The sequence below is a fragment of the Haemorhous mexicanus genome, chromosome 3 (assembly GCF_027477595.1).
Source record: "Haemorhous mexicanus isolate bHaeMex1 chromosome 3, bHaeMex1.pri, whole genome shotgun sequence".
NCBI classification, from domain to species: Eukaryota; Metazoa; Chordata; class Aves; order Passeriformes; family Fringillidae; genus Haemorhous; species Haemorhous mexicanus.
Genome location: NC_082343.1, coordinates 59,496,616 through 59,517,493, shown reverse-complemented (window position 1 = coordinate 59,517,493; position 20,878 = coordinate 59,496,616). Strand labels below are relative to the sequence as shown.

At 42.2% G+C, this 20,878-nt stretch overlaps 1 protein-coding gene across 2 annotated transcripts in view; it reads right to left on the bottom strand.

Moving 5' to 3' along the window:
• The window catches only part of FNDC1 (fibronectin type III domain containing 1), an 84,089-nt gene that overhangs the window by 15,264 nt on the left and 47,947 nt on the right, over nt 1-20,878 (bottom strand). For both annotated transcript variants that reach the window (XM_059841994.1, XM_059841995.1), the window contains exons 5-14: nt 20,551-20,738; nt 19,793-19,900; nt 17,408-17,596; nt 14,273-16,633; nt 12,429-12,547; nt 10,548-10,659; nt 9,137-9,523; nt 4,372-4,437; nt 2,362-2,523; nt 164-394 (exon numbers count right to left, since the gene is read on the bottom strand). In XM_059841994.1, the coding sequence (XP_059697977.1) occupies nt 164-394; nt 2,362-2,523; nt 4,372-4,437; nt 9,137-9,523; nt 10,548-10,659; nt 12,429-12,547; nt 14,273-16,633; nt 17,408-17,596; nt 19,793-19,900; nt 20,551-20,738 (3,923 nt within the window). The remainder of the gene's footprint in view (nt 1-163; nt 395-2,361; nt 2,524-4,371; nt 4,438-9,136; nt 9,524-10,547; nt 10,660-12,428; nt 12,548-14,272; nt 16,634-17,407; nt 17,597-19,792; nt 19,901-20,550; nt 20,739-20,878) is intronic.

Below are 20,878 nucleotides of genomic sequence, written 5' to 3'. Positions count from 1 at the left end.
GAATTCTGATTTAAAAAACAGTGAAGGCAAAAAGATGACAGAGGTAATGCATTCACTGTTTTAAGTGGCACATTGACTGTGCTGACACTAGTACAAAAGGTCATTTAGGAAAACCTTCCCTTTCTCCACTCTCCCACTGGGAGAGAAACCCTCAGGAGAGTACCTGTTACCATGTCTCCTTGAGCAGGTTTGGCCCAGTCCACAATGACAAAGGAGTGGCAGCCTTCAACTGCCACAACTGTGATGTTCTGAGGGGCTTTCAGGGGACGCTGCTCTTTCTCTCTGAAGTCATTGGGAATGATTTCATCGAGGCTCTCCACTTGGAAATGTTCCAGGGCCTCTGTCAAGGAGCAGGGGGCTGCTGGATCCTTATTGAGATAGGTCACATAAGGAGCTGGAAAAGACAGGGAAGGGCAGCATTTAGTTAGCAGTTTGAGGTATCCCAGAGTAGCACACAAGCTGGCAATTTCCTAAAGAGAGTCAACTTTTGTGATGCATTTTAAAATTCCTCACCTTGCAGCCCAGAGACTGCTGCCAACAAAGCATGGCTTACAGCCAAATTGATTGATGAGCAGCGGGAATGGGATGCCAACATTCAGGTTTACCTACCCCACACCTGCAATAGTACCAAATTATGCAAAGATGGAAGGACTCTCTGCTACAAGAGGCAGAAGAGAGCAGTCTGACTGCAGCACCCTCTGCACACTACCTCCAGCTGCTCTGGAAGGTGGGATGAAAATGTCACCCAAATTCTGCCTTTCCAACATGGGAACAGATCCCTGCCAGAGCCTTCAATCACCTAAGACTTTACTGGTCCAAGTGGTTGGTTCTTACACAAACATCCTGAAGTTGGAGCAAAACAACAAAAGAAACGTGAAGAGTAATTCAAAGGTGAAGTCCAACCAGTTTATAGGATTGTTGTGGTCCCCTGGGTACTAAGGGACCAGGAGCCATGAGTCCCTACCTTCCAGGCATGTGCTCCCAACCTGTAACTTCTATTTTTAAAAGCTTTATACTGACTGAAATTGCTCTTCAGTTCAGGAAAAGATTAAACCATCTTTTTATTGCCTTAAAAGTCACCGTAACATTCAAAGGAAGGACTATAAAACTTGCTTTGGAAATGTTTATTCAGTTGCAATAATACAATTCATTGAAATGGTAATATTATTTCCCTAGTGCCTTGAAATGTTCATAAACCAACGTTTCTTGGTTTATCTTATTGGATTTCATGCCCTAAAGGAATTTTTTCCAGATCTTGCAATGAAGTTAATTTTAGCTTCTCCAGCTAAATGAATCAAGAAGCACTGTCAGTAAGAGAGTTGAATAGAAACATCATGAAATTGTTTGGACAGGGAAACTGAAGATGCACTGGAAAAAGTTCTGGCATATATAAAAACAAATCTTTTACTCCAGCAGCAGAGTTTCACTCTAAGCCACATGAAACTTGTGGATATTGGAAGGGAAGCCAAGACATGTCAAAGATGATTCTCCATCCCCTGAACTCTTTTTCTGAAATACCAGGTGAGTCAGCAGCTGACTTGACCTCAGTTCAAGTGCCAGAAATATGTAAAGGGCTGCAGGGGGTGTCACCAGCCTGGGGTGGAGGCTGGAATGTTCCCTACAATCTCCAAATCCCTCTCCTCTGGCCCCCAGCTGACAGAGAAGCAGAGCAGCTCAGAAGTCAGTGCTGCAACACCAACCTACACACTTGAATGGCTCGTGTACACTAGACACATGGCTCATGTAATGGGGGTTCCTTCACCAAACGCCTTCTACTGAGACAACGTTCAAATACCAAAATCATATTTGTCTCTACTGGATTTATTTTTTTGAAAGCTCATATCCAAAGTACCATACATTCGTTGACTTTGAAGCACCCTTTGAAGCACACATGCTTGTGCAAGGTGGATGAAATCACTGAGGTTGAACAGATCAGTGGAAATGAATCAGGTCCCCCAGAGGAAGACTCACACCTAGGTGGAGACTTGCCCTGCTGGAGCTGCTGGTGTGAAGTTAGATGCAGTTAAGCTGAACTGGTGTAGACACTCCTGCTCTCTTACTAGCCTCAGCTAGACCGAACACAATGCAGAACACAGAACAGGGCACTTACACTGAAAGAGTACAAGGAGGTTTTTACTGGTTCAACAAAATCATTGTGGGCCCACGCATAGACATGCAAGCATTGAAGCAAGGAAAAATGTACTGCTGTTTGGGTTTCCAAGGTGGCAGTCCTTAAAAGGACCACACACACATCTACTGGACGTGTGTGTGCAATGGTCTCAGCTGAAGGGCTGGCCTAGCTGGAACGAGAATTCTTTGCAGCACAAGTAGTAAGCTAGATAAGCCAAAGGGCATCCTTACCAGTGAAGCGTTTCTTCCCAGCAATGTCATATTCTGACACAGGGCCAGTGCCACCAGCGCCCGTCTCCGGATAGACAGCCTCCAATTCTGTCGTCGTAGAAGCAGTGGTAGTGGTGGCAGTGGTGGTGGTTGGTGGCAAGGTGCTCTCAAAAAACTCATAGTCTTCAGAGGAAACACAAGATGAAAGTGTTAGCATGCTTCATCTAATTTTGGCTTAACTATGAGAAGGGAAACAATTCTGTCACCAGCCACAGTCCCAAAGAAGTGCTACACATCCCACCCAGTGGGACCACTGCACACTCCTTTATAGAACTCTACGTCGAGGTTGGTCAAACTTCAGCCTTGCAATGGTTTCTACCAAACTCATGGACAGGGAGAACAGTCTTTGCCCCAGAATACTCATGTCACTGCTGATTTAGACCTCACTCACACAGTTAAACAGGACAAAAATTAACAAATGTATTTGTAAAGCAGTGTCCTGAATGTGCATCTGCCATCCCCTCTCACAAACCCCAAGAGAAGACGGCACAGTAATTGAATCCCTGGCCTAAGCCCTCAGATGCCAAAGGAAGTAGAGAAGGGAGAGAAAAAAATTACTTTCTAAGAAAACTCTGTGTTGCAATTCTAAAGCCCTAGAGGTGGTTCATACTGCTCTCAAACCCTCCTGTGACAGGAGGTGCAAAGTCCAGAACTTTCCATTTGTGGTCCCTGCAGGGCCATGAAGGAAGGCAAACTGTCCCACGTGAGTCTCATTATGTTCAGTCCTATTAAACTCAGTGCTCTTTGAAAAGTTTCTGTGCTACCTGACTGGCAAAATGAAGGGAAAGTAGCATTTGGCATCTCTGCCATGACCTCATGGAGGCTGGGGAACTCAGCTCATGTCTCTGAGTGTTTCGTGCTTAAACTGATCAAGCGTGTGTTTTCTGCAGGTGACCTGTACCTAAGGGGAAGCCTGGCAAAAGACCTGTGCACTGAGGACATTCTGCATCCGTGGAGATATAAGGGAAATGGGACGCATGTCTTGTGCAGTTTCTAATTCATCCCCTCCTCTCCACATTCTAAATGTCAGTTTCAGTATGAAGTGATCAGAATTAAAAGTACAAATGTCTATAACGTCTTCCACTCAGTTGCTGCACTCTCTTTTTAAATGTTTTTCTCTTGTTGGTTAGACTTAAGATCCAGCATTGCAACCACAAACAAAAAAAAAAAAAAAAACTTTCATTGTTCTAGAGCCATAAATTCTACTAAAAAACTTTTTATTTAACTGAGGTCAGTACTTATCCACTTCCATATGTGGGAGCAGGAGCAGGAATTTGAGAACTAAAAGAGATGGAACATCAGATGTCACTGATGGCAGAAAGTGAATTTCAGTTCCAGTAACTGAGAATTTGCATTCCCTGTGCAAACTTAGAATTAAATGCTGTGATTTGGTGCTTCCTCTTCAGCTAAGTTTTGTATGTCCATGATTATAATATCAAGATGGCATGAATATAACTCAAAAAAAAACTCCCCTCTTCTCCTTTCATCTGATTTCATATCTCTTTGATATAAATTCCATATGAATTAAGCAGATTAGTTACTTCATATGTAGGTGATCTTATTCAGTATGAGCATGCTTAATTGTCCAAATGCAGACTACACATTGAAGAAACAACTTGCTAAGGCATTTTGATTGCTCAGGGCTTGAATGTTATTTGGATTTTGTATTTTAGAGGAGGTAATTTACTTTGGCTGGGCTGGAGTTAGAAGTTGTACCAGAGAAAGTAAATCTAGGATTGAAGCAGTGTCTGCATGACACAGCTCTGAAAAGTAATTTATTTCCTCAATAGGTTCCTGTTAGATTGCAGGGTTGATAGAAAGGGACTTTTAATGTCCCTTTCTATCAGTCCTGCAATCTAATAGGAACCTATTGAGGAAATAAAAAATGTTAATGGAACCCAGTTCCAAAGAAAGAAGACAGAGAAAAAGGCAACATGTCACTTGCAACAGACTCCTACAGTTAAGCCATACCATCATCGTATACCACATAAGCTTCTGGAGTTGCTGTCACATCTGATTCCAGTCCTGAGAATGTATCTATTGACAGAGAAAGAAAAAAAATCTGTAAGAATTCAATAAAATAATTCTGGAATAAAGTTTAGTATAAAAATATTTAGCCAGTGGAATTGTAAAGAAAAAGATAACTTCCTGGTTTTCAAATAATGCAGAGACAGTCTGCCCTGCACTTTGAGAATAACAGATGAGAAGCTAAGTGCAGCAGTCAGGAATTCTGCTGGGAGAAAACGAGTTCAGGGCTGCTACATAAAATTAAGAGTAATCACCTTCCAGAAGCTCTGCCCCAGGCCCCAGCTGCTCTGGAGCAAAGGTAGGCTGCCAGCAACTATATAATGATCACATCTGGATTTGACAATATTTTATAGTCTCAGAAGCAGCAAATGTGAAAACATTATATGCCAAAAAAACCAACCAAGGAATTAAATATTTCTACCCAAATATTTTTGTGGAGATATAAAAACAAACAGCCCACAGAGCCATGACATTTATAGACCATGTCAATGGTCTTGCAAGGAATGCAGCCCAAAAGGAATGGATTTGTAGAATGCAGTAATTAGTGCTGGATTTTCTGGGATTTTACTCTGCACTAGCTCTACTCTGATCCTATGGAATGGCTGCCCATTACAGGTGGGGCCACATAGGTGTAATCCTGGAGCACTGCTCTGCATTAGTTCCATCCAGCATGAATTCAGTTCAGGAAATCAGAGTGAGATTGCTCCAGGATGCAAATGAAAGCATAGCAAGGACATGATTATGAGGTGCACATCAAAAACTCCCTACTGCTCTGCCCCAAAACCCAATGCAGATGCACCAACAGACCTCCCAGCTGACTATTCCTTGATATTATCTCATTATCTCTGCAGGACATGACTCCAGCTCCAGATACATCAACCATCAAGTACCTCATCTGTAGAATCCCAAATGCTTTCCTGCACACTGAGGAAAGCGCTTCTCCATGTTATTCAGGGAAAAGCCAAAGAGAGCCCAAAGCTCGGCACAGCCATAAAAAGCCACGCAAGCAAAGCAAAAGCACTGTGCTGTAACCCACAGCAGGTACCATCAGAAGTCTCCAATGCAATGCTGGGGCTGGGGAGCGGCCAGCATGTGAACAAAGACAACAGAAAGACAGCTTTGACCTCCAGACACTTCACATACATTGGTCACACTTCTGTAACACTCAATATGGAAGTTATAGTGTTATTTTCATAAACCAGAACTGCAAACAGTGCAAGGTTTCAACTGCCAGTGTTAAATAGCTCACAAGTATAATCTGAATGATACTTTTTAAATTTGCTGATTTCTTTTTTTAGAACCAACAATTACTGTATAACTGCTTTTTTTCTCCTAAAATAATTTTATTTTAAACACACTGTGTGATTTTAATGCCAAAATAAGCTTTAAAACACAGGAAATGGGTTTATTCTTGTCAGACTTTCATATATGAGAATATGACATTTCCCCATGGTAGACTTCTGCAGCCTCTCTTCAGGAGATGATCTCCTTGGAAGTCACTTGGCTTCTCTGAAGGTAGTCAGTCCCAAAGTAGATTATTTGCTGAATTCTGCAGATCTACCCACAACTGGTCAACATCAACCAACATCCATAATGTATATACTTGCCTGTGACTGCCTACATCCAATAATCAAGAGGATCAGATATGCAGAAATTTGAAATCTTCCAGGAGCAGATTTCAACTCATCCATGCTTATTAATTAGTAAGTCTTTGGCCTGTCTACAGTCCAGCAAAGCCAAATTTCATTTTCTATTTTTGCACTCAGTTTCAGTGACGGTGCTTGTTTAGCATTAGCTGTGTCATGGTGACAATAGGAGTACTTCCCAACAGACCTCTCATTTTATTATTTTCTGTACATACTCCAGCTGCAGTTCTTCACCTTGCTCCATCACCCTTTGCTGAATCTATTGAGTAAACTCTGCCTGTAACAAATGGGCCCAAATCTTCCTATGACCACTTGCCACAGACTTTTGGCATCTGTAAGGACAGTCTTGCTGTCTTGCTTGTCTTACAAATTCCATCACAAGATTTTATCACACGTAAGGCATGGTTAAGTCTCCACCTGTTTTTTTCCTTTGTGAGTTCATGAATAAAGTTTAGTTGATTTCACTGACAAATCATGCTTGTGTGGCCAAACTCCTCCTTGAAAGTTAAAGACTGATGAATATAGCGAAAAGCTGGTAATAAATTCTGCTGGATCAAGAAAAAATCCTGCCAGAGATAAAAGAATTTGCCAAAGCTTAAGTAGAACATTTGGAGCTGGGTTTTGGCACTTGCAGACCATGTCTGTTTGTGAGTAAAGCACTTAGCAACAAATATCAAGCTTTGGCAGAAAAAGTATTTCGCTAAACAATGTGGAGTAATTTCTAGACTCAGATTAAAGGGAAAGACAAGATAAAAATATAATTTAAAGTAGTTTGGAAATGGTCAAGCGAAAATTTCGTTGTTTTGATAATTGAAGCAGTAGTTTACCCCTCTTGAAATATACACTTCCCTTGTTAAACAGTAACAGCCATCATTAAATAAATACCACAAAGATCTTTACTTTCCTAGCAAGTTCCTTTGTGGAACAGGCAGGCAGAGTGCTTTCCTGTGTTTATCTAATCCTGAAGCAGGTCACTAGGATTCAAAAAAACTGAAAAAGACTCTTTAGAGAAGCTTTCAAGGAACTAATATTGCAAAAGCTATGAGGTAATTAGCCTTAAGAACCAGGTAAGAAGCAGAAATCCAGTACCATCCTTTCAGTCTTCCACTGTGAGGCATTGGCAGACATACTGTCAAAATGCCAGCCAGTTTACGAGTTACTTCAAGGCCATTCTCATTGAACACACAGCCTGAATAAAAACTTAATTTTCATTCGTGCCTCTATCATGTTCAAAGATTCAGCAAGCCCATCTGGTAGAAGGCAAAAAACGCTCAAGCAGAATTTTTTATGTGTTCAGAAAATCACATGAAAATTCCCCAGCCCACAACTCTGCTAAAAGTAACACTGCAAAGGATTGCGTTGCTCAGCTTCTGGAGCCTACCTTCAGTTTAACCCCAGACATATGTCATGAACTTCTACTGTTCTTAAAAAGTGTATTCTCAGAAGAGGTCCTCCAGGTACCAAACAGCACAGGCCAAAAAAGAGGAAACATTACAGTATGTAATCAACATTAAAGATGAGCAAAAGGAGCTGGGGAGTGTGGGAGGGATTCTAACTACCAAAAATCATGGCTCCCTTTAGGCAACTTTGAAAGTATGAGAGTGACTATATATAACAATATTTGTAACACTTTGATAAGTACAATTAAGAACTATGAACTTTCCATAGGGAAAAGCAAAACTCCTTATATTAATATTTAATGATGATATGATTTTTACATCCATATGTGTGTGTGTGTCTGTGTGTGTGTACACATCTGTGCATAACTACATATGCAAGCATGCTTCTATAACTGCACAGTGTCAGACGTGGCTAATTGTTAATAAATACTAACACTCTAATTCACTGTAATTTCACCTGCACAAGGAGCTGACATCTCTGACTTATTAACTGTCATGGGCTGCTGGTAAGGGAATTTTGTTTTCTGCTTCTGAGATCTTCACCCAAAATGCCATCCTTAGACTCACTATGAGTTGCTGGAGCCACACCTTGCTATATCACTGCCCTTTTCAAAGTGATAGTTCAGCTTCCTAGGCCACAGTTTCGTGACCTACTTGTATATCTACTTTGACTTAAGAGATACAGGTGTATAGGAGAAAGGTAAAGGGGCTTCACTACCCATTAAAACTGGTGGCTGCAGTTGTCAGATGTCTGCCAACCTGCTGGTAAAGTTATGGCTGTGCTGCTATTGCCCATTGGTAGAATGAGTTGAGGATTACCTACAAATGGGAAGGGTAAGGGGCTACCATGGTGCATCCTGATCTGGTTTGGCAAAATAAGCAGCTAATTCACTTGCAATCCAGTTGCTGAAAGCATAAAACACGACAGGGAACAGGCTCAACACCAAAAGACTCTAGTGCATTTATATGTGTTTACTTGGATTTCAGTTTGGCATCACAACCTAAGCTTGTATAACAGCAACAGGGAAAAATGACAAACACTGATACTGGTTCGTATCTTCAGATATTAGAGAAATCAGTGTACAGCTCTCTGCCTTATCTGTACAGAGCCTGGGTTGCCTTTCACCAGCTTCATCTGTGCTGTGCTGCATTCCTGCTAGACAATCTATCTCTGAGGGCTGGCAAGAGAACAAGAATCTCACTTTGCAAATGCTCTTTCCACCATGGCTCAAAAGAGAGACTTTTCAGAATTCATTGTGATAAGTAAACACAAAATAGAAAAAATGTATAGCTCCTCCAGCTCCTACCCTGGCCTGAAATGGAATGAGAAAAACCTATATGTAAGTGCTTTGACCACAAAGCTACTGCCTATACTTGTACCTCTGTGAGCGAACATATAAAAGTGGATCCAACACAATGTAAGCAATTTGCTGAAAACAACACAATTTCACAAAAAAACCTCAGCTTTGGTGAAAGTTGGTGTTTTCCAGTAAAAATCCATTTAACACCCAAACCCTTCTTCAAGAGCTCTAATCTCAGCTCCTGTCTTATCAAACAGACCAAAATCTTCAGAGGCAGATTCTCCACCATTCCACATCCATGTAACCGTGCTGTACAAACAGCAGAGCCACGGAAATTCAAACAGCACAAAAGGAAATTTACCTTCTGCATTGCACTGTGGCAGGCCATCGAACCCCAGGAGCAAGTTGCCTTCATCATCATACTCCCCATAGGTGCCTGGAGGACAGGTTGGTGCGGGTTTCTCGGTGGGTGGCTCAGTGGTGGTCGGTTCAGGAGTGGTGGTGGTGGTGGTGGTTGTAGCAACAGTTGTTGTAGTGGTTGTGGTGGTTGTTGTGGTAGTTGTTGTAGGTATTGTTGTAGTAGTAGTTGAGGGAGTGGTTGTTTTCTTAATCATTTCAAGACCAATCAGAGGTTTTCCTCCAAGGCTTATTATTGGTTTATCTTGTGCACTGGCTACAGGTTTACTAAATCTGCTATGTCCAAACAAAGGCAATCCATCAGGACTCACCATTGGAGCACCCTTTTCATCTAAGAGAGGAGAACAAAACCAAAAAACCTCACCATTAATCCACTTCAGGCTTATAGCATTAAGTGTTACTGTGTTTTATCACAGTAGATGCCCCAAAAGCACTGAATAGAGTGAATAGAGCCTTCTGTAAGTAAACTGACAGAGAAGGAGAGTGTTACTTAGCCATGGCTGAGTAACTGTTACTGAGCCACAGCTAAGGAAGCTGGAAAATGGTTCAGAAGAGCCTCAAAAAATCCACAGTGGTGTTCACATTTTTCAGCTGTTTGACAAACACTCCATGGAGGTTTCATTTCAGAATCACAATGTGCAGACAATGATGGCATTTCATCTAAGTCACTCTCATCAACTAACTGCTGATCAAATGTATGATGAATCCATATTCTGCTCCTTAATGTCAAACCCGTGCAAGGAAAATCTGGGATGAGCTGGCAAGATGCTGTCACTGCAGATAAACTTGTGTGCCAAATTCTGGGTACTGTAAATATTCAGACAGATTAACAATAGGCACTGAATTTGTATTCAAGAGATCTGTACAGAGGGACTGACATGCAAACAGCAGTCTTCAAAAGAAAGCAGACTTCAGAAGAAACAGGGTTTCTTACTATTTTGGTCGGCTTTAGAAGAAAAAAATGAAATAAACACATCCATATAGCTGGTACATAGCAGTGGGGAATAATTATTCCTATATATACAAAGATATAAACAATCATCAACCCTTATTCTACTCATCAGTCCTTATTCTGGCTCATTTCTGCACTCCTTTCTAACGCTAATACAAGTGAGATGGACTTGAGTGATTCTTGCTGCCTCGTAGTCTGGAGTCTCACAGGGTGACTCAAAGCCTCCCCAGTTCCTGCAATGTGCTGACTGTCTGGTGGGGACTTGAGGTACAAGCAACTCCAAATGGCTTGCATGGGACCTCGGGGATTGCTGAAACATTCAACAGCTCCAAGATTTGTACCATGTGTACAACAACTATAGAGCTATAGAGCTTTTCTCTGTAGGAAGGAAGTTGTAACTTACCAACAATTGTACGTCCATCCCCTCCTAATTTCACTCGGAGAGGGTTGCCTTGGGAGTCTTGGAGGTATTTTCCTTCAGCATTTAACACTAGCCCTCGGTCAAGATCTACAATCTAAAAGCAATAGATGGACTCAAGTTTAGCTAACCCAAGAGGAGGTGAAATGAAATTTCACAGCAACAGAAATCCTGGGGAAATTTAGACACTAAGTATGATGTTCAGGAATGGCTACAACACACTGGAATTTTTAAAACTAAGTGTATAGTAATCACTGAAATATCATTGCTGAAGAAAGCAGATTCCCAGGAACTGGGGTCCAGAGCTGCACAGCCATATTCATATCACCTACTGTAGCTCTCGTGTGCAAATGAGCAAATCCCTTGATTTTCTTGGGCTGTGCGACTCTTAAGGTGAATTCCTGTAATACTGATTTTGGTATGATGCTGAGCCATTTTGGAGATGGGATTTAGAATTATGTCTAACTTTAAAAAAAATTAAATATTAGACTAGTTACTTTATTTTGAAACGGCAATGAAAACATAGTAGCTAAGATTTTAATTGGGGTAGGAGACTGAAGAAAAGCCTCTGTCTCGTAAAGCAAATATGTCTGAGAGCTTGGACTGAATTCCAGAGCTAACTGCAGTTAAAATTCAGTCCTTTTTGCTATTTCAACCCAAAATAGCTGAACTTTATGCTGTTTTAACCTGAGGTAACAGACACTCAGCCACAGAACACAAAAATGCAAAAGGTGTTAAGTACTGTGAGGAAACTGGGAAGGAGACAGAAACAGCAATTCCAGGTTGGCAAGAAAGACTTACATCTGGTGCTGAGAAAAAGACTGCAGCAGGAAGGACAGCAGATTATGAGATCAGTCTCTGAAGCCCTCCAGGCACCAGATTTGGCATAGATCCTCTTGCTTTGCAAGGTGTTCATCCTGCTAGCAGCAATGCCTTCCCCTCAAGAGGCAGAGAAATGCCCCATGGCATTCCAAGGACCTTCCTAGCCCACTTTCTGCAATCCATTTGAAGGACTTTGGGCATGCTTCTCAAAATGCCTCCCTTGAATGTGACACACATGATGCACTTTTTAATGTTCCTCTAATGAAAAGGGTAAGATTGAAGTGGCCATAAAATAAATGTCTTTATGTGTCATGCCATGTGCAAGCAGCTCTGATGATGCCAGGGAGGCTGATCACAGAATCCTACTGCTCAGCACTTGGGAAAACATGCAGGAAGAAGAACCAGTTCCTTCCTTTGCTTTCCTTGGTTAAAAACTCATTGTAAAGGATGTTAAAAGACAATGTGTGGGCATGTATGCAGCTTGTGGGGCTTTCCTATCAGTGGCACCTGAGCTCTTCTGCATATACCTCTGGAACCATGAGGAAACAAAAACCTACATAAGTGCATTTAAAGCATCATGACAGTTATGGAGGCACTTTTTATTTCAGAAGTCTTGCTCAGGAGCTTCTACCTGGAGTGAGAGTCTGGGAGAAGCATGGCTGAACACATCTTTCACAGCAACTATTCCAGGCAATCTCCACTCACACTGCACAGCAGACAAGAGCCCACTGTGTCAAGAGTCCCTGAGTCACTGGGGAGCACAAATCTCATTGACTTCGATGAAAAAATGTTTCTCTAAATTTAATAGTAGTAATGTTATAGTTTAAAGTTCGACCCATCATGCTGTAATTTTAAAATGGTAAAATAACAAAACCCAGAATTTGTCATTAGATTTCAGTGGAACAGTGGAAACTAAACCACTAAGTATAGCTTCACTTTAAAGCTGCATTGACTGAGGACACTGCTTGCCTGTCTTTTCTTAATGAAAATACAAATACAATAAAAGGCCAAAACATCTTGAATTTAGAGAGAAGGTCACCCTACCCACTTTGCTCCTTGAGGGCCATTGATTACTTTCTGTCCACTTGGTTTTCCATTACCAGGAATTACTTTACCATTTCCATTTCCATTTTTCGTTGTAAGATTTGGTCTGCCATTATAACCTGAAACAGGGAAGAAAACACACTATTCTGAAGAAAGCTGTGCAACCTACAAGCCATATTTTAAATTGCAAGTAAATGCATTTTCTGGCTGATCTGAGTGTAAACAAGAACAGAAAGAGACCTCACCACATTCCACAAACCATGCACTCCACTTCTTCTTGGAGCAACTGTTGTGACACTGTCAGATCTTTGCAACTGACACAAGAATCTGAAATTGTTTTTCTGAAGAGGTTGAACATTCATTGTTCATCTCTATCTTGTTTATTTGGTCTCCCTATCTTTTTTTTTTTTTAAGAAAGCAGGGCAACATTTCCTAATGGCACTACAGTCATTAAAATTGTTGTGATCTTTGTACGTGATCTTTCAGAAGTGGGATGAAGGAAGAAACCATTATTAAATACAACCGCTTGTTCAATCCTATCCTTATACAAAGCTGTATAGACAAAATGAAAGGAGAGGGCACAGGAATTATCTCTACTCCTATATTTTTAACCTGGAAAATCAAGGAATCTCCTTCTCTAGCTGAAAAATCACTGCTAAATAGAAGTACAGCCATGTCAGAAGTGGAGAAGCAGTAAGAGTGAGCTGCAGGCCCCCCAGCTCTGAAAGGGCAGCAACTTTCACATCTTATCTTAGAGACTTGCCTCCAGAAGTCTAGACTGGGAAAAAAAATTAACTGAACATTTGTTGATTATAACTTCACAATTGCATTGCTAGTAGTAACCTTAAAAACCTTAATCCAGAAATCTGTTCTTTTTTTTCAGCCATACATCTCATCCCCCATGGTATTATTCAAGGTCTACTCCCATCTTAAAGCTCTTTAAGCTGGTGAATCTCTACACAACACTGAGTCTGACTAAAGCATATCAGATGCAACAGCCCCAGCTGCACAGTCGTCCTTGTGTAATAGGGAGGCCACTTTGAACCAAACATTACTACCTACAGATTACACAGAAGGTATTTACTAAAACATTCAGGTCACTAAATACTATTTTGGATGTCCATGCATTGGAGGGAGAAATGATATTTCTACCTAGCAAGGTCACTGAGGCTGTCAGGGATTTTTCATGGGTGACATGAGGGATAAATACCTTGATCTGTAGTGGACCCTCTATTCTACTACCCAGGTCCACAGGTATTCTGTCAGAAAGCAAGTCTCTAACTTTTGGGGTAAATCACAGCCATAAAGGTATTAGATGGTCTGGATGTGATGGGTATGGGCAACAGGTATGGGCAGCCCTGAGCTGTTACTTAGAAAAAAGAGGAAAGTGGCTTAAAAATTCATCAAAGATACATGAGGAAACACCCCACTGTCTAGGCATGGGCAACGTGGTACTATGGAACCTACAAAGGTCTTTTAGCAACGCATGATGAAGAGCTGTGTAACTGAGAAGCTGGCATATTCTGAGTACAAATGGGCTTTCAATGAGCATTTGGTGAAGTCTCTGCTCAGTAAGGAACTTCTCCAATTTAGCACCCTAACTCTGTCACCCTCTTTGTGGATCATGGGATCCTGTGCAAATCAGACCACAGGAGAAAGGGTCTGGGGCACCACATTACAAAAAACAGGCAATGTCCTCAAGAACTGGGCTTCCCAGCAACCACCAAAATAAAAACCAACACATTATACTAAATAACTGAACCTGTATCTGGAGGACTTTTCATCTAACTGCTGATCTTAGGAAAAACACAATTAGTGACATTAGTACAACAAAGGCAGGATACCTGGTCTGTAAGGAGGTCTAACAAATTGGCGCTGAGAAGGGCTCCCTAGCCTGGAGTTCAATAGTCGCTGACGAGGAGATGAAGTGGAAGAAACTGCTGGAGAAATGGTGTGTGTGGTGGTAGATGCAGAAGAACGTGGCCAGACAAAGCTTGGTTTAGATGGGGTATGTTTGTTAGAGGACTGAGTAATCTGTGATGCTGTGGCAGAGCTTCTTGGTAATTCAGGAGGAGACATTTTTAATATTGAAGGTTTTTCCATCTCTTCTTCTTCAGAACTTACTTTGTGAGGTAGAAGAGTGTCCATAGATTTTCTTTTATTGCTAGCATTGTCTTCATATACATTTTTGTTACCTCTAGAAACAGAAGGGGACCGTTTTGCTGCCAAAGATGTGGGTTTCTCTTCCATTTCTTTCTGACCATATTCACTGTAATAATCATCCTCTTCATTAGAAACTGACTGATGAGATTTAGATGAAGAGGGGGAAGGAACTTTTTGAGGAAGTTCAGTGTTAGCCATTTTTGAGGGCAACAGGCCCTTTTTTTTCTCTGTTTGGGATGCTGTTCTTGAAGCAACTCCTGAGCGAGTAGGCAACGAAGGTCTAGTTTGTCTCGAAGTGTGTGACAACCTTTGATTATACTGGTTGTCTTTTGCTGTATCACTGGCAGAGCTGGAGTCTGGCTGAGTGTGTTTTGGCTTGTAGGAAGGTACCTGAGAACCTGGCTGCTGCTGCTTTGATTGAGATGAACTTGAGCTTCCCTGAGAGAAAGAAGCAGATAATCCCCTAGAAGAGGACACCTCTTTAAGAAACACAGAGTGCCTGCTTGCTCTGTCACTGCCCTCTGTTTCATCCTCATCATCCTCTTCCTGCAACTCTTCATTACTTTGGGATGACACGACACGGTGAGATGGGAGGCGCCGCCCCCTTGAATGCAGTATGGAAGGACCGGTTTGTGCCCTCTGTGGAGGCTCTGAGTGGGAGATCTTCTCCACTGGAAGACGAGAAGAGAGTGTCTTTCTAGGCAAAAACTCGCTTGGTTTTGATCGAGCAAGCGCTTCTTTTACCTCTCGATTGCCCTGCTCTTCAGGTTTGGATTTGGAAAGAGAAGACTGCAAATGAGTATGCTTTTCTGGAGCAGCTGTTTGACTTTGTTGTTCTTCTGAGTCAGAGTGGGGTGATTTTTCACCATGTTTCTCTTTGGAGCGAGATTCAGGACTGACCTGAGGATTTCTTCTCTTGGAATAGATTGCTGACGAAGACTGCCTGGAAGAGGGCAAAGAAGGAAATAAGGGGTTTTCATCTTGTGAGTCCTCCCTATAATTCTTATCAACATCCTTTCCCTTGGATTTGGCACTGGTGGAGGAGCGAGAGTGAGGTGAAGTGTAACCAGGAACAGCCGGCCTTGATGAGACTGCCGCCGCAGCTGATTTCGAATCCTTCCATGTGCGGGAACTGGAGCCTGAGGACAGCCTTGTTTGCTGTGACCTAGAACTTGGCTGTCCTGCTCTGTCCTCTGCTTCTTCACTGTCAAACTCCTTATGGCTATTATGAGTGTGGGAATCTGCTGACTTGGAAGCAGGTTGGTGCGAACGACCTAGAGAGCCAGACCTACTGCGATGGCCTGAGACACCCTCGTGAGAGGCAGCAGACTGCCGACTCGATGGCAAGGCCTGGCGACCAGTCTCTGAAGCTTTAGAAGACACTTTCACCAGCACAGGGTCAGGCTTCCCTTCCACATTACTCACAAGACCATTACTTTTGGCAGGCAGAGGATGGGAAGAGGTCTTAGAAGGCACATTGTTGTTGCTTTGCCTCAACTGCTTTGTTTCATTATCTGTGTATCTGGGAATGGATGAGGCAGAAGAGTGTTGTGCTGATGACGGTAACAGTGCTGGTGGCTCATGTTCCTCTGTGCTCATCTGGCTTGACACCTCAGATGTGTGGGTTGGAACAGACATCCTCCCTGAGGCAAGGACAGGGTGGATTGGCCGACTAGGGGAGAAGGGTTTAACATTCCTCCTCTGGTCCTGGGCTTTTGGCGGTGACGTTGTAGCTTCCTGGGAAGAATCACGATCATCTGTCACCTCAGTGGATTGGAGGTCAGATTCCAGCTCTCCTGTCTTTCTAGAAGGTAACTGAGATTTACTTAGAACCCCTCGAGTCAAGATTTTGTTCTTATATTCAGAAAGAAGACTCTTTTTGTCACTAACGCTAGACAGCTGCTTAGAAGAAGGTGACAGCTGGGATTTTGAAGAAACAGAAGAACTTTGAGAAGGAGATGAGCCAGCATTCCCAGTCTTTTTAGCCTCTGAATTATCTTGAGTATTTGTCTTTTGCTGAGCAACCGAATCCTCATGAGCAGCTAGGGGCAAAAAGAAGAGTGTTTGTTCGCAACAATAGAAGATTCACAAAAACTGACCAAAAGCAGAAAACATCCAAGTAGCAAGAACAAAACTTATGAGAATATGTGACAATAATTATTTCTGTATTAACCAAGCTGTGGAGTCCAGCCAAGATAAATTTGGGGTTATAGGAAGGTACCTATGTGGAATTACTGTAGCTTGGGTAAACTTAGACTGATTAAAATCAAATATCTAAAATCAGGGACTGCAACACCCTTTCAGGGGAAACAAATCTTCAGCAGAATTTAGTCATGTTGATGGCATGGTGCTGCATTATCCCATGTAAGGCTGTGCCCACCTTTTTAGCTAACCCAGCAAATATTCTGTCCCTACAACAGTAACTTTTTGGCAAGAGCCAAACACAAGGAGCTGACACTAAGACAGTAAGTGACTTTTAAGAGTGGGAGCTGTCAGGAACAGAGCAGGCCAAAACCCCAGAGCATTGCATTCTTTGGCCTTTGGATAACAAGAACACATAGTATAGTCATAGATTATGGCATGCATTTATTTAAGAGGCTAAAATGTCCATAAAAATGACCTTTTGCATGCTGCAGAGTGACAAAGACTTATTTGGGCAATATAATGACAAAAAGAGCAAGCAAAAACAATATCAAGGAAGTCAAATCCCACAGGTCAGACAGAGTGCAGAGGAGTTGAGTCAGTAAGAATTAACACAACTGGAACCAAGGCAAGAGTGGGTGAATTACAGCACTGGTTCATGGCTTGGTGCTCACCTGCCGGGATGGCGACACTGAAGGCTTTTGACTGAGGACCCGGTCCCCTCCTGTTTGCTGCACGAATTTTGAAAATATAGCGCTCCCCAGCCTGCAGACCATCTATTATGGCTGATGTTGTAGCTCCAGAGTAGGTGATGGACTTTGCTCCAAAAGGCTTGAGAGCCGGGGCGTATGAAAGAATGTATTCTGAAATGATTTGGCAGACGGTTGGAAGGAGGAAACTGAAAACAGTCCTGTTTCCAGCGGACAGACTGTATGGGTAGGATGAATTAGAACGTGCATTACTAAAATTAATACACTGGCAATGCACGCCAAGTCAACAGTTGGAGTATAAAGACATGAGAGAGAGATACATGTATATATGTAGGTTAAGTTGAGTATTTGTTCTTATTCAGAAGAGATCTACCAGAAAATATCAGCACTGCAGATTTGCCAAATGGCAGCAACATCGCATCTGTCCAACAAAATCTGAATATGGCACACCGTGCTTAGCCAGAGCTAGGGTCAAACACCATGGCAGAGAGGGCAAAGCAAGGTCTGGTTGCCACTTTGAAACTCATCCTGCTCTCACCTTTGAGTTTTGAATTACTGTGATACCTGTGCTCTGTCCTAGCTTTCTGTGTTGAAAGAAGTTTTACCCTGATAGGAACAGTTCTGGGCATGAGAGGAATCTTCCCATTATACTCCCAAGAAATGCAGGTGAGATGTCAGATATGTGCAAGCTCTGTTTTCTTTTCAAATCCTCTGTAAGAGGCACAGATATCAGACAAAACTAGGGTTTTGATAATAAATTTCATGGGCTGCCAGCTTTCTCTCTCTATACAAAAACCCACAATAATACCTGAGGAGGTACAGTGCCACAATGAGAAAACTCTAGAACATAATGGCATCTTAATTTTTTCTGAAAGTGATCCCATATTTATTGCGTTAAGAAATAAGCCATGCACAGTTCATCAAAATCAAGGAAAAAAAGTCATTGATATTTTATATGCAAATGCATTTAATGCTCCACTGAAAAACAAATCAAGGTATCAGAAGGCACGAATCCTTTTTCTTTGAATTGTTTTTCTTTTCCTTCTTTTTACACAGGCATTGCTTTCATGGCAGAGGCACTGGTGTAGCTTCTGATAACTCTTAAATGACTACTGGAGAACATTTTTCCCATTATTTTAATATGTGGTATAAACACATAAAATGACAGGATTGAAAAACAAAAGGATCAAAAGACAAAAATTCCTGAATACCACATGGTATCAAAATGACCATAAAATGCTAATTCAGTGATTTTATTTAGCCAGTAAAAATATCTTGCCATTTATTTAGTTTAAAAATAAGACATCTCCTGTAACACTTCATACTCAAACAACGATATATTAGATGTGTATAAGCATTCAGCCCTTAAATATTAGGTGTCTTTAAAATAATTGCTTTGGATAAATGATCTAATAACAAAGCAGTCGAAACTGCACAAAGGGCTACAGATTGGTCAAAATTAGGAGCAGACTTGAAATATCAGATAATGTCCCTGCATGACCCTTCTTACAGAAATAATGATTCTTGGACACAACTGCAGCTCCATTGAAGTAATTGGCAAGACTTCTACTGACTTCAAAAAGGGAAGGAATTCCACCACTGTCCTGAAGAACACATAAAGCAGGTCCTGCAGACATGGTGTACCTCCCTCCAGGCCAATGATTTTTCAAATCCTGAGATGCTGTAGTGCTGATAAGGGACCTCCAAAAACTTGTGTAATTTGAGAACACCATCTTGTTAACCACTGAAGAACAGGAGGCTAAAAAACCAGCCTCATTCTCAGAGGGAAACAGGAAAAAATCCCAGAAAGTGCTTTTTCTTTTTCTTTAATTCTATGCAAATCTTAGCCAACTGGCAAACTATCTTTATGACTATGTCCAATAACATTATATTGGACACAAGATTTATGCATGAGATCTTCTGAAACCAGATTTGTGTTTGCTTCTTAAGCTGAGGATTTCCTTCCATGACAAACTAGAAATAAAACACAACATAAACCCACTCACTTTCTTGGCAACTAGCCAACTTTTTCCTCTACAACTAATTCTTTAAAGTCTTTCTGGAAACTTCCTTCTTGAGCCTCATTTTGACCTGCCTGTTCATGGAAGAAGAGATAAAATGTGCATGCATGATACCCCAGGAACCTCTGTGACATCCCAGACAGACAGTGACAGTGGCTTCTCAGTGGCACTGTGGAGGCACTGGGCTGGAAACATGAAAATCTTGCTTGTGTTTAATCAAGTGAAAGAATCCTGGCACAGCCAAGGTTCCAGCTTACTGCAGGACAGCAATCTGCCTTTGAGAACAACAGCTCCTTGAGGGAGCTAGAAACCAGCAGTGAAGACTCACCTTTGACTTTTCCTTCGCTCTCTGGAAGAGCATCCCAGGATGCTGCTACAGAGGTTGGTTTCCCCTTTAATGGCCAAACATCCAAATTTTCAGGCGCGCTGGCAGGGGCTGGGAAACAGCCATATACAGAAAAGGCAAGTAAGAATTCACACAGTGTACACCTTCTGCTCCATAGCAGAGATTCCTACACAGCTTCTTCAAAGATAAATGTGAAGAGTTCACATGGCTCAGGTCCATGCTTGTCTCTGTCACATCTCTCTCTCAGACTGCCATAGTGACATTTTATTCCATAATTTTAAGAACAGGAAGTCTGCACAAGACTGCCATTGTGGCTTAGCCAGAATGACACGGTAATTTGTTTGTTATGGAGAACTTCCCTGTACCAATGGGGCCTGACAGCTTCTCCATAGTGGAGGGAGGATTTTAATTTGCTGTCCACAAAGAGGAATGGAAGCCAAGTTGCTCCTCTTAAAGGAGGGGGCAGATCTAGCTGCAGGGGTCCAAGGTGCTGAACCATCCCACAAAAATACCTAAGCCACTTCCCCCTGTTCTTGTTGCACCACAAGAGCAGCTGGGTGTGCTTCCCTGGTGTGTTTCACTATCACAGGGATGCAGGCAGCAGCACTGAGACCTTTCCCATACTCTCAACCCTCTGCTGCCCCAAGCAATCACTTGGCTCGTTCTGGCTTTCCCTCAGCCCTATTGCACAGCTCAAACCCTATGCCTCGTGTCAGCCCAAGGACCCTCTGAATGCATACCTGCCTCTGGGGTCCGCTGGTAAACAGACACGCTCCATTTGCCTTCCTTTTCTCCCTCCAAGATCTGGATGGCAAACTCGTACATAGTGTCTGGCACCAGGTTCTCCACCAGTGCCCGCCGGTTGGACACCTGCTTGTAATCCCACCTTGCCGATTCCCCCTTTTCCCGATAGCGAACGTTGTACTGCCTGGCACCAGAAACACAGGGAAAGAAAAGTGAGCATGTGGGAGCCCAGCATTAGCAGATCCAGAGCGGGACAGGGATGCTTTGCTCTCAAGTAGCCTGCTGGGGCTTAGGGAGGAACCTACCAAAGTGCAAACAACAAAG